The sequence below is a fragment of the Nannospalax galili genome, unplaced genomic scaffold (assembly GCF_000622305.1).
Source record: "Nannospalax galili isolate Female #2095 unplaced genomic scaffold, S.galili_v1.0 scaffold1703, whole genome shotgun sequence".
Taxonomy (NCBI): Eukaryota; Metazoa; Chordata; class Mammalia; order Rodentia; family Spalacidae; genus Nannospalax; species Nannospalax galili.
The window spans coordinates 282,652-297,058 of NW_008350123.1; the positions used below are offsets into that span (position 1 = coordinate 282,652).

Sequence of the window (14,407 nt, forward strand, 5' to 3'; positions counted from 1 at the left end):
TATTTTGGTTCTATGAACAGTGTGGCATCTTTAGCAATAGGGTTTTACCAATAAAGTTCCAATGGACAAGAAAGAGCAATGAGAGAGCCGGTACTGTTTTCATGCCCAATGCCTTCTAGGGAATTTCTCACATCTGGCTCCAGGATTTTTATTTAATAACCATGGCTTCTGGGAGGAACATTATCCATCCATGTGGAGTACGGCTTTCTAACTTTTAAAAAAATTATACTGTTTTTGAGTTTTAGAAAGATGTTTTATTACAAGGAATATAAGAGAGATAAAGAAGGCAGAGCTCCAGTAACAACAGGAACGAGTCCCAGGAAATGGGTAGCACGGAGCTGATGCTTTCTAATTAGCTTATAAAATAATAGTTTTCTGGGGCTAGAAAGATGGCTCAGCAGGCATGTTGTTGTTTCCCAGATAACCTCAGTTTGGCTCTAAGGACCTATGTCCACAAGCTCACAACTATCTGTAACTCCAGCTCCAGGGGGACCTGATGCTCCTGTTCTCTGCAACAACCTGTACTAATGTGCACATAATTATATACAGAAACACACACATATAATGAAAAATAATAACTTAAAAAATAAAATAGGTGCTGGAGAGATGGTTCAGCAGTTAAAAGCACTGGTGGCATTTCCTAAGGTTCCAGGTTTGATGTCAGCACCCACATAGCAGCTAATAACCATCTGTAACTCCAGTTCCAGGATATAAAACACCCTCTTTTCACCTCTATGGGCACTGCTCACACATGGTATTTACATACACGCAGGGTAAATACTCATACACAACAAATAAATAAATTTAATGAATTAATTAAATAGCTGGGAGTGGTGGTGCATGCCTTTAATTCCATCACCCAGGAGGTATAGGCAGGTGAATATCTGAGAGATCAAGTCCACCGTTGGCTACATACTAAGTTTCAGGCCAGCTGGGTCTACAGGGTATCCTGTCTCAAAAAGTAAAAATATAAAATCAGTAAATAAAATAAATTAGGAAGTTTTGATATATTCCTAGGTTGGGTTACCTATCTCACCTCCACCTATTCTCTGTCCTCACACTCCCTTCTTTACTTAGACTTTGCTGTCCCCAGCATTCCCTATATCCTGTCCACCATGTTCTACTATCCCTTCCCTCCCTCTAATATCCCCTTTCTAACTTTGTCTTTTTAAGTATATATTTTTATTGAATTTTTGTGCATTTCATACAAAACATTTTAATCATCTTTATACACCCTCACACATGCACACCCCTTTGTAGCTCTCCCTGCCCCACAACTGGATTGTATGCATTCTGTCATTTATGTTAATTAAGGCTTATCCAGTCAAGTTAGTGTATTCAGAGATCCCTCAGTGTATGTTCATTCACCACGTTCTAATCAGCCTATTTAGAGTCTCTCCCTTAACGATCAGCTCTTCCCCGATCTTCCTAAAACAAGGGACTCTAGATAGGCTGACTAGACTCAGTGGATGGGTTTGCACTGAGGAAAGGCTGAAAGCACTGACAACACAGTGGACAGTAACAGGGATGACAGAGTATATGGGCTCCAGTGTGTGTGGGGGAGGGAGGCTATGAGAGGGTGCCATTTGGGATGCAGGTATGAAGATGAACAAGATTGTTTGGCATGTTCTGTATGAAATACACACACAAAAAATCAATAAGAAAAAATGGATAGCACCAATAAAAACAAAAAAGGCTTGTATCAAACTGTGTATAAATGAACTCATATCATGCTGTATGTATAAATGAACTCATACCATACTGTATGTATAAATGAACTCATACCATGATGTATGTATAAATTAATTCGTGCCATGATGTATGTATAAATGGAGTCATGCCTTACTCTCTATACAAATGGAGTCATACCAAACTCTCTATACAAATGAACCCACACCACACTGTCTACATAAAAGGGCTCATACCACACTGTATGTATAAAGGAACTCATACCACACTGTCTATATAAAAGGGCTCATACCATACTGTATGTATAAATGAACTCATATCATGCTCTATGTATAAATGAAGTCATATCATGCTGTATGTATAAATGAAGTCATACCATAATGTGTGTATGTATAAATGAACTTAAAAAAAAAAAAGAAAACAGCTCTTCCCCACCCAGCAGTAATCAGCTGCCAATGGTTGTTTAATAAGGTCGGGGCCTAGTGTCCATTTCCCCAGTTCTATGGTGGATTTTGTCTGATTTGAGTTTGCGTGGGTCTTTACCAGCACTTAATCTAGTATATGACTCTAAAAATTTATATATAGGTTTTACATCTAAAGTACAACCTGGGGTGTTTTCTTCTTTCTAAGTTACCTCATTCAGTACTATTTTCCAGTAAAACATCCCAGATTCTTCCATTTTTCTAAAATTTCATAATTTCATTCTTCTTTGTTGTAGTTTATTACTATTCTACTGTGTATAGATATTCATTTGTATTATCAATTGAGTACTTGATGAATATCTAGACTGTTTCAATTTCCTGGTTGTTGTGACTAGTGTTCAATGAAAAGAAAGTGCAAGGATCTCTGCTGTACACTCTGCAGTCCTTTGGGTTTTTGCCAAGGAGTTTCCATTATGACTTTAAATATTTCTTAAAGTCATGAACACTGTCTTCTCATCTTTTAAATCTTTTGTTCTTCCTTCCTTCCTTCCTTCCTTCCTTCCTTCCTTCCTTCCTGCCTGCCTGCCTTCCTGCCTTCCTGCCTTTCTTCCTGCCTTCCTGCCTTCCTGCCTTCCTGCCTGCCTGCCTTCCTGCCTTCCATCTCTTTCTTTCCTTCCTTTTTTTCTTTCTAATTTTTTTATTTTAAAGGCCTGTCAATTTTAGTCCATACCTCACAAGTATTCTTGTTGTGTGGGTCCATGCCCTGGAGTCTGGTCAACCTACTAGGCATCACTAGTAGGAAAATGGACTCTCCCTCTCCCAGCATCCATCAGTTGCCAACAGATTCTCAGCTAGGGCTGGGGCTTCCTGCCCACCTCCTCTATCCATGCGAGTCGGCCTCTATCTGGCTTGGGTTGAAAAAGTCATGTACAACGTGGAAAATATAATAACCCATGCTATGGATTCATGTGCATAGCTATCTTGTTAGCACAGTTTGTCCAACAAGTAGCCCATACCCACTATGAGCTTAACGCACAGACTTTTCTCTAGGCAACACTTAATATAGCCCTTCCTGCCTTCCTTCCTGCCTTCCTGCCTTCCTGCCTTCCTGCCTTCCTGCCTTCCTGCCTTCCTGCCTTCACTTTCTTTCTGTCTTTCTTTTATTTTTTTTCTCTCTTTTTTTTTTATTCAATCCAGGGCTTTACACATACATGTTAGACAGTTTCTTATTACATTACTGAGCTCCATTCCCAGGATGCAGCATGTAAACCTTTTTCTGATATCAAATGTACTAGTTTCTTTAGTATAAAATTAGGGGTTTGGGTCCTGTGGTTTGGAAATTTAAATAATAATCCTGGCCCTCATGGTATTCCTGCAAGAAAATGAGTGTGTTACCTCATTTTGGGAAAAATAAAATCTATAAGCTTGTGTTATGCAAATAAATATGTTAGAGTGTGTTGAGTATGTAAGGTTTTTAACCTAAAATACTTTGAAATTCATGGGATTTTGCTGTATAATACAAAACAGTGACTGGATAAATTTAATAGACGAATGTAAGAATAATCTGTTAAAACCAATTCATGATGCATTTTAATTCCAATATCAACAATAACTAGTATTTGTAGAGCACTTTATTTGTGGAAATTATTTTTTATGAACTGTCTCTTTTAGTTTTTAAAAGTTTCCCAAAATATATAAGCAAGCTCATAATTTTCATATAGATGTACCTTAGAAGGCAAGTGTCTGGAATGGCAGCCCAGACTATCTATTATACTGTTTTTATATCTACTCTATGCTTGGTCGCCTTGATTTGAGAACTTCATGAGAACTTGGTGAATATTAAACGCTACCAAATTCTTTTAAACAAAGAAACAAACAAACCAAGAACATAGGATGACTTCAATGATTTATTTGCCGAAATTGATGTTCAATCTCGAGGCCTGTGTCCTTCAAGCTCTCGTTTCCTATTTCATGCAGTCATGTTTTCCAAGTCTTGCTCTAATTCACTGAAATTGTCATTGCTATTTTCTGTATTTATGTAACACTTCAAATATTTATCCTGAATGTCATTCACTGATATCTCAGTGTCCTTTTCCATAAACTTCAGCCTGATTCTTCAATGCATGCACAGTTTTACTGCAGCTGTGAGACAAATACAGGTGCAAGTTCCTAGGGTCAGACAAGCTTTGGGAGGTTAACCTCATAATGGAATGTCTGCCCCATGGACTCGCAGTAACGTTTGTTAAATTAAATGGAATTGACACACATAAAAGATGAAACAAACAGTAAATTAGTGCCCTAATTATTCCATCTGTCATTAAATCCAACAGTGGAGATTCCTCTAATTCTTTCATCACTCTTTCAATGAGATCCCTTATGCTCTTCAAACTTGAAAAAAATAAAAGCTCAAAGCAAATTTAAAAATGATTTACTCTCTGCTCATCATATGCAAATCCTTATAGACTCACCAATTTTCTCAGCTGTTACTTACCTTATACACTACATGCTTTGTTTCATGTGTTCTCACATAAGGAGTCATTTTTGCAATTAAATTGTCACTAATCCTTTTATCCAGCATGCATTATTTTTTAATAAAATCTCTAATCATGGTCAAAGTGGTATTTTCAAATACAAATTTCATGGTTTAAGAGTTAAGAAATCTGGGATTGGAGAGATGGGTAAAAGTTAAGAGCACAGACAGTTCTCACAGAGGACTGGGGTTTGAGTCCCAGAACCCACATGGAGGCTAACAACTGTTTGCAACTCCAGTTCCAAGGGATCCACCACTCTCTTCTGACTTCCACGTACATTGCATGACACAGGGTGCATCTACATACATGAACGCAATATACGCATATATATAAAATAAAAATAATTAATAAATAAAAATTAAAAAGTGAAGAAAATTTTCTTCATCTTGTCTCTCCACATTAGCTGTTAATATTTTTTTTATTACTGTTATTCCTTCAGCTAAGAATACCTCTAATGCTGTTAGCTCTTCAAGCATACAGGTTTGCTTCTCTCTGTGCCTTGCATATCATTTCCTCATCCCCAAATGCCTTTCTCTCTCCTCTTCCAACTACCCTGGCTAATGTTTCATTTTTATTTTTTTCTTTAAGAAACTATTAGCATCTCCTCTTAGAAAGACTCAGAACAGAAATAATTTCCATTGCAGGCCTTCTTAAGCTTTCTAAGATCAGATTCTGTCCCATTTACAGGGCATCCAGGAAATATGCATTTATCACGCAGAGAATTTTGAAATTTTGTTTCTTCACTGGTATTCTACACCATAATACAATTTAGTAAGAGACTCTTCTTGTCTGTTAAATCTCTGTTAATTGTGCATAGTAAAATGCGTGCAAAATGAACAACCGAATGTTTTCATAACCACAGTGTTTGACCTTTGTGTTACTGTTGAGTTTCTTAATCTTTATGCATTTTGTATGATGCCCTTAATGGAAGGCATTCCAGGGGTCAGTGAAATGGTTCAGTGAGTAAAGGCTCTTCTTGCCAAGCCTGACATCCTTAGTTTGACCCTGGAACCCACATGGTGTGAGGTGAGAGCTGACCCCAGTAAATTGTTCTCTGGCTTCCACACATGCATGTGTTAAATCCCTCCAAATAAGTAAATGTAAATAAAGACATTCTCAGTTTAGGAGTCTATCACTGAAATAAGTACTAGTAATTTAAAGGCTATTATGCAGAAATACATGATATTTTAAAATGATTACAGATTGTATTTATGTATATACCATTTAAAAATGTACATGATATTTTTATCTGAAATGAAAACAACTAGGATAAACATGGTGGCTCTTTTCTGCTCAGGAATGGATTTAATAGTTTATTTTTTATGCTTTGAGTCCACTTGCACCAGTCAGGTCTCTTATTGTTAATAAATATTTATCTACTACTTATACAAGAACAGGCAAAGATTGTGTAAGTCAGTAATATGAGTATTTTGTAATAATAAACTGCTTTAAGTTTGTAGTGAACAGATCTGAATTAGAGTGAAGATAATCCTCACATATTTGCATCTTTCCTCTCAGCAAACTGAGACTGCCCAAAGGAGTTGAGGAACACGATTTCGCTTTGATTACATTTTCCCTTGTCTGACAAAGGCCAGTATCCCACAGAGTATTCACCTTACTGAGTAGAGATTGGACTCTGTATTCAAAGGGAATTTCTGGAGTCCTCCTTTTACAGTTGTCAATTAAAACATTTTCTGGGTGTGCAAATGAGAATCTTTGTGACAGTTCTTACTACAGTCAAGTCATCTTCATACACTGTCTTTAATGCTGATTCTATTAATGTTATTTCATAGTATAATTAAGCCTGCTATTTCTCTAAAACACAAGTACAAAGTCTGAATCCAAATGACTTAGGGTTTTGAATTTTTCTGGTCCACCAGTACTTCTGGACTGTGTTAAAACATATTTTTTTTTCTTTCTCTTTTTAACTTCTCTCTTTCTGCTTCTCTTTCTCTCCCCCTCCCCGCCACACACACTCTTGAGACAGGGTCTCCCTATAGCCACAGCTAGCCTGGAACTCACTATGTAGACCAGCCTAGCCTTGTTCTTAAAGATATTCAACCTAACTCAGGCTTTTAAGTGATGCAATTAAAGGCATTCACCACAACGGCTAGCTTTTAACTTCTTTTGATTAAAATAAAACTGCCAGAAAAAAAAAATACAGCAAATCTATGGTAAAGAGCAAAGTACTGTAAATTATTTTCCCACTTGTCTGAATTGCTATGTTGGTTTTAAATTTCCCAATTCAAATTGATGAACACTCTCTTCTGTAGTGTAAGGATATATTTGGCAGGACAGAGATCAGAGCCTTCTCTTCATCATTAATTTGGGCAAGGAGAGCTCACTGGTTCTCAAACTGTTAAATGGATATTAGGACTTTTAATGAATGGAACAGTTATTTTTGTGCCAGCTCAACTAACAACATTGACATGATTAGCATACATTTTGGCAACTCTTCTAGCACAAGGTGTTAGAAAAAGGGGCTTTTTAAGCTTGATTTACTTTAGAATTCCCTGTTATTAATATTTTAATGCGAATGAGATGTTTTGTAAAGGACATCCTATGACAAGAATTGATTGCAAAATCATAATTTTGTTGAGGTTATAAATATTTCTCTTGCAGGAAATGAAATCCATACACCCAAAACACATGAACTGTCTTCAAATTTGGAAATGAACATATAGATTTTTTAATTATAATGATGGTAAACAGCATGGACTTTGTGGAGGATTTACTTTTTATTAATGATGGTACTAATTTTTTCTGAAGTTTTTCCTTTTATAAAATAAAAGCAGTAGAACATGGCTGGAAAATGATGCTTTCCGAAATTGTTATGTGTCAGTTATGAATAGACAGTTGAGGGAGTTAAATCATCTTATAACTCTTAGGTCAAATGCCTTTCATGCAAAAGGAATTTACATGAAATACATTGGAATTTTTGTCATAAACTGCTGTATATACTTACTTATTCAAATTATCAAATTGAAGAAGCCAAAAATTTTCTTAATATAAATCCAGTGAGTTCGGGGTGTTTGTATTTAAGATTTTGTTTGTTTGTTTGCAGTGTATTTTTACCTTAAAAAATCATTACAAGTATTGAAGCATGGCTAGAACAGGATTTGTTATATGCTAAGATGAAAGTTTAAACTGATAGTAAATCTATAACTTGTTAACATGAATATTCACATGGATTGGTGCAAATTTTCAAATGAACTTAAACATGAAGGCATATTCTACTGTCTATGTAAAATTACACACATAATAATATACCCAATGCTTAAATATGTCATGGATTAGTTTAATATAAACTTTAGCATAGCAGAATACTACAGTTTCTTACATATGGTCCTAAAGACAAACAGATGCCAATAACAGGCACTTCTGTGAAAGAACAAGCCTATGTTCAAATATAAAATGGTAAAAATAAGCAAGAAATTATGAAAATATATACCTTTAATTGCAGACATATAAACACTTTTGGTACAGTACAGACATATAATGACAGGAATTAAAATGATCCAGTTGAAGCTAACACATTCCTTGTTTACACAAATAAATCTGCTAGAGTTCTTATGTAAAATAAACTTTCCAACTCATGCAAAGAAGGAAAAATGATAAATCACCGATGAACCAGTTTTCTTCATTACAAAAGGTTTAGCAAAGGCTAAATTTTCAAAGAAATCTGCTACCGGACTTACAAATTCTTGGACTTAATCCAAAACCAAAGGAAGAGGCCTGAAATGGTAGCTAATGAGCAAAAACAACAGGAGTAAAACTTACACATAGAATGCCCAAATAAAACAACCAGTATTGTACAGTAGTTCCAAGAATGGCTCAATTTTAACATGACTTTTATATTTTCTTGTGTGACTGATGGACTTAAGCATATAAAAAAGTAAAGTATACCCCAAATTACTCCTAACAGGTTGAGAATGCACTAGAACATCAAGGAAGCAACTTGGAATTTAGATGCTTATTTCTGGCTGTTTTACTTGGGCACAATGTCTAGTTACATTTTCTGCAAAAGCAAAGAGAAAGCAGTTTGAATGCACAAAAGGTAAAACACTCTTCAGTAGGTCAAATTTATAACACATGCCAAGGATTTTACACTTGCTAAAAATGAATTGCACTTCTTTTTTAATGCCTTCTCTTTCCAACTATACATGATGTACCAATGAGGTAATAAATGTTCTCTTTACAAGTGTGTTGCTTTTCTTTCTTATCATACATTTAAGTAGGGAAAATTCAATTTACTTTAATTTCATATTTAATGTTAAAAACAATATATTTAAAATATACTCTCTCATTAATTTCATGTACAACAGCTATCATGTACAATACTGCAGTTTCCTGCAAAGGGGCAGATGATGCCCTCTTGTGGTGAAAAGACATTTTAGAACAACAAAAATGTACCATTTCTTACCTTAGTGCCAGGTTTTGTCAATCATCTGCTTGATGTAGGAAAACTGCAAATCATGTCCAGCCTTTTTTTTTTATAAATAACAATTCTATAGCTGTTAGTATTAATTTTCATTTAAAAATGCTGTACATTTATAACCTCTGAATTTGAATTAAAAACCTGTAAACAGCTATTTACAATATATTACAAGTTATAAATTAGTTGTCCTTCAGTGGAACTGAATCAGCACAATCTTATTTGGGTGGCAAAGACTACTCAAGTCAGCTTAAACATCTCTCTGTGTTATTCTATAATGATATGTCAAATATTGGAAATATCCATTGGTTTTCTCTCTCTCATATGCAAGTGAATTTTTCCTTTCAGTGGAATTTGTACTTCCAAATTTTCATCTTCCCTGTGCTGTTTCTTGCCTTTGCGGAGACAGATGTATATGCCCATCCCTGTTACTAGTGTGATGGAACCCAAGCTTATTACAGACAGAGCTACTAATGTGGGCATACAGGACACAGATTCTACCTTCCTCTGAGTTGGTTCTATTGAGATTTGTGGCTCTTTCTCCTCTATATTAATTTCTGGTTCTTTTCTTAAAAGACTCTCAATATAGCTCTCATTACTGACAGTGTCATTGACAAATAAGTTCACCATGACTGTGGAATGGAGAGGCTCAGGATAACCATGATCACTCACTTTCACCAATAAGCGATGTAGTCCATAGTCTGTTTGCAGCAAGGCCTCTTCCAGAGTAATATTGCCAGTTTTAGGGTTAATGCGGAAGGACTCAGGCCTAGGACCTCGTCTCCCAATGATGCTGTAAGCTATGACAGCATTCATGCCTGTGTCTTTATCAACAGCATAGACCTCCGTAACTGGGGAACCAGGGAGAGTAGAAGGCAGAACCAGCAGGTAAGACATATTAGACTGAGGAAACAAAACAAGAGGAGGGTTGTCATTGATGTCTAGAAGAAGAATTGTAATTTTTGTGGTGGAGGAAAGGGGAGGCTCACCCCCATCAACAGCTTCCACCCACAGAGTATAAGAGCTTTGCTGCTCTCTGTCTAATGAGACTTTAGCTCTCAGCATGCCTTTGCCTGTATCTATGACAAAAATGTCACTCTGATTTACCACGGAAAGGGCCACCCATCCATTCCGCCCAGCATCAGCATCTGTTACACTAATGACTCCAATTTCACCATATCCTGGAAAGTTTTCTGGTACAAAAAAGCTGAAGTCCTTGTTGATGAATCTAGGACTGTTGTCATTTTTATCCAACACTGTGAGAGCCACAGTGGCCACTGATTCTCTGGGTGGCTTCCCAGAGTCCACAGCTCTGACAGTGTACCTGTATTTTTCTTTCTCTTCTCTGTCCAGCTGAGTAGAAACTGTTAGTATTCCTGTGACACTGTCTAAGGAAAAATATGATGGAGCATCAGGTCCCAGGAAATAGGAAACTTGGCCTCTCTCTCCACTATCAGCATCTGTAGCATAGAGCTTAGTCAGAAAGGCATTGGGTGCATTGTTTTCTTCAATGGTCAGTTCTATCAAGGGTTGAAGGAAGACAGGAGCGTTATCATTGTCATCTAAAAGTTGTATTTTCACGCTTCTTTTCACATGAAACCCTTCTGAATTCCAGGCAACTATAGCTATTTCATAGAACTGTTGTAGCTCATAGTCCATAGGTTTTGTGGTCTCTAGCAAATATTCATTATTGTAGGGCTTGTAGGGTGCTAATCTAAATGGCCCTTCACCATCCAGGTAGCAGTTAATCTTGTATTTGCCTTCTGGGTCTCTTATGGTAAAAAATGCAATTGGAGTGTTAACAGGTTCCAGTTCCTTCAGATACACAATATCATCTATCTCATTTGCGATATAACGTGGGACAATTTCAGGAGGTCTGAAAATGACTTTAATGATGGACACCAGAGCAGTGATTACAGCAGGAATACAGCCTGGTCCATTAGCAAGGATGGTGAGCTTGTGCATCTGTAGAACACTTCCACCGATCTGACTGAAAAGTTTAATAACTCCAGTTGTTTCATCCAGATGGAATAGATCCTTGGATTCTTGTGGAACTTTCTGGCTGTAACTGTAAGTAATCTGTGCATTAGTCCCCAAGTCTTTATCCACGGCCTGGACAGCTGCAATTGGGGTGCCTACTGTAGCATTTCCATACACAGTGACATTGATTTGTGAGTCTACAAAGAGAGGGCAATTGTCATTAATATCACTTATGCTAATGGTGAGGGTGGCACTGCCCAACAGTGGTGGAGACCCACCATCCTCAGCTATGATGATGCTCACATAATGGTCCTGGGTTTCTCTGTCCAACCCACCCATGACAATTAGGTAGGGCGTGCGTTCCCCATTCTCATTCTCCTCCACATCCAAGGTGAACATACCATGATAGTCCAGTAAGCGATAGGTCTGCACGCCATTAATGCCTATGTCTGGGTCCACGGCAGGATGCTCTATGGCCAACCGGGTGTTTACAGGAGAATTTTCAGGGACCCAAACAGAGATTTGGGAAACTGGGAACTGTGGAGCATTGTCATTGATGTCCCTGATGGCAATTTTCACCTTCACAAACCTGAAATATTCCTGAGGCAGGACGAGCACATCCAGAAGCAAAAGGCAAGTGTCAGAAGAAGAGGAGGCGATGGAAATACTGCCTCCCCAGGCAGCTCCTCCACCCTGGTCAAGACACAGAGCCTCTCTATCGATCTCCTGTTCCGAAGTGTGCAGCTCTCCAGAGCGGTTGTCTAGGGTCACGTACTGACCGCTCAGTCCCCCGGAGGCCAAGCTGAAAGAGAGAGGGGGGTTCCCCTCTGGCTGCTGCTGCTGGCTCTGTCTCCCAGCCGCCCTAGGCATCAGCCTCAGGTCCTCAGCTAAGCTGCCTATGAGCACCCCTGCTGGCAGTCCCTCATTTAGGCTGTACAGAAGCTCCGTGGCCCGACTGTAACTCGCGAGGCAGCTGAAGGGTCCCACGAAGAGGAAAAGCAGAAATGCATGCTGGAGTGGAGGGAGGAGAGAAAGGTGATTACACACTCCCAGAAATACAGAGATAAGAATTAGGAGTCAGTATCTTCTTGGGAATGTTTCCCCTCATTCTATTTTCAGTAGCAAAATATCTAATCAAAATGGGGTGAATGGGATACTTGGTAGCCAAGAGAGTTCTGTGGAGCAACTGTCTCTGAAACTTAGCCCGTCCTCTTAGTCTACACTCCCCGTCCCCACCGCACCCCATCTTCACTACAACCCTCATCCAGCAAACATTCCCAATCAAATCCCAAACCACAAGGCACTGGGTCCCTGTAAATACACTCCGAAGACTGGAGGACTCCGACTCAGAGACTGCGCAAGGAAACCTCCTTGGATTATGAGGAGGGAGGGAACCGGCCAAGGAGAGCACTGGGGCCGGGGGGGGGGGGGGGGGGGCGTTTCTAATGGAAGTCATTCTGCCATTAAGGTCCCAGAACACGAAACGTGATCCATCCTTTTCTAAAAGACTAATAAAAACAATAGCATCAACAGTAACAATAATAATAATGTTGAAAAAAGCGGCCATACTCCCTAAGAAGCTTTGTCTTAGGAAAAAAAAGTAATATTTTATTTTATAACGTAAGTAACATCTACTCGAAATTAACTGGATCTCTACCTCTTACCACGTCCTCTACCTCCTACTAAACCTGCCCCCTTTCTTAGGAGGAAGCAAAATAAACGTGAAAATTATTGTACAAAAGCTATGTGTCAATTGCAGTAGACAATTCCAGCCAGACGCTGGCCACAGGACTCAGTCTCTGGACCCCGGAATCTAAAGCGGATGGAGCGCACCCTGGGCTCCTCCACCTCATCCAACATTTCTGCTTCAGAAACTTCCTTTCCTGACCGGAGAAGGTGACTATTCTTTGCTAAAATACTGTAGGCACAGTATCCCAAACTCCCTTTCCTTCCCCCTATCCTTTCATGAAGTTTGTATTAAAGCAAAAGTGAAACACTAAAGGAGTAGGAACAGCTGAACAGTATTTCAACTCCCTGGGACTCAGTGGTTCCCTCATCTTACCGGCAGATTCCTGTGGCTGGTGCTGCTCCTGAGACGATGTAGAAGCCCCATATCCAGGCGCGGGTGGCAGGTCTCCGAGCGCCAGCTCACAGCCAGGGCCCGCGAGCTGTGCGCATTCCCTCGGCGGAGCATTCCCAGGGAAACTGCAGTCAGCTTGCTCCAGAGGGGAGGGCAGCAGAGAACACTCCCTCCTGGTTCATGCAAATCACTGGGGAACTTCAGCCAATAGTCACCGGTTTGTCAATTAAGATGAGGACTAAGAGGTTAGAAAGGCGTAGGGGCAGAAGGGCACATTTATAACGTCTACTCCTTTATGCTCGCATGTCCACTCTCCGCCAGAGGAGCCTGAATGGGAGACTTGCGCTTGAAGTCTAAGATGAGATGGCACTAGGTCAGAGCGCATGCCAACCACCCTCTCTCCTAGCTGCACCAGTCAGATCCCAGGTCTACAGGTTCCTAGCAAAAGAGGGAGAATTAAAATACACAAGCCTACACTAGTATTTGAATTCACGGCCCCCCGCCCCCCCCGCCCCCCCGCAAAAAAAAACCTGCTTTGCCAACCAGGTCCTTACAGACACTTGGATCCAGTTGTGTTTGCACAGAGCTTGAAAGTGCAAGTTCCTCAAAAGAGAGGGAGCAGTTTCAGCTTCTTTGTGAAGCAAGGAGAACCAGAAAAGCTAATCTATGACATCATGAATCTTTCCCTGTCTTCAGCTTCGCTGTTGGCTGTTGGTGGTGGCAGAGCTGTGAGTTTCCTACTTGCAGGAGATAGTGTTTCAGTTTCTCCAACTGAAGGTTTTATCTTAGAGTCAGTCCCAGCTTCTAGCTGAAAGACTAGAAGGAAAGGTGTGTATGCTTGTGTGTGTATGTATGTGTGTTTTGTGCCCTGTGTGCCTGCCTGTGTCTGTGTTGATCCAAGTGGCTCTGACTGCAGCCAATACTAGCCATCTTCCTGGAAGAGGAGCATTAAGAGAGACAGGGCACTCACTGAAATTTAAATTATAAAATAGTTACTTTTAAAATTATTGCTTTTTCTTTCCTTCTCCAGTCACTCTCACCTAACTGCTTACTGGGGAGTGGCCCTTTAGAAAGAGTTTCTGGAGAAGGAAGGTCAAAAATAGGTGACTATTCTCTCTAACTCTAATCCTAAAGAGTCTATGACTCTGAATCTTACAAAAAATCAAGGCCGCTGGGAGACTCCAGTACATAAAGTCTGTGAAATTCTGTGTGATCTGCAGGGTGCCATATAGATAATGGCCAAGGCCATTCAACCTTTCCCAGAGTAGAC

General features: G+C 39.3%; 1 protein-coding gene across 1 annotated transcript; it reads right to left on the bottom strand.

The window, feature by feature from the left end:
• Positions 1–9,138: 9,138 nt before the first annotated feature.
• On the bottom strand, positions 9,139–13,735 carry Pcdh20 (protocadherin 20). The gene is made up of 3 exons (XM_008847296.1): positions 13,692–13,735; positions 13,120–13,575; positions 9,139–12,068 (listed from the first exon to the last, which is right to left on the bottom strand). Exons 2-3 carry the CDS (start codon positions 13,249–13,251, stop codon positions 9,363–9,365), a joined length of 2,838 nt encoding a protein of 945 aa, XP_008845518.1. The 5' UTR covers positions 13,252–13,575; positions 13,692–13,735; the 3' UTR covers positions 9,139–9,362.
• Positions 13,736–14,407: the final 672 nt, after the last annotated feature.

Coding starts and splice junctions, on each gene's coding strand:
- Pcdh20 (XM_008847296.1), bottom strand. CDS start 13,251: ATGCTCCGCCGAGGGAATGCGCACAGCTCGCGGGCCCTGGCTGTGAGC. Junction 12,069..13,119: donor CCAGCCACAGGAATCTGCCG/GTAAGATGAGGG, acceptor CCTCCACTCCAG/CATGCATTTCTGCTTTTCCT.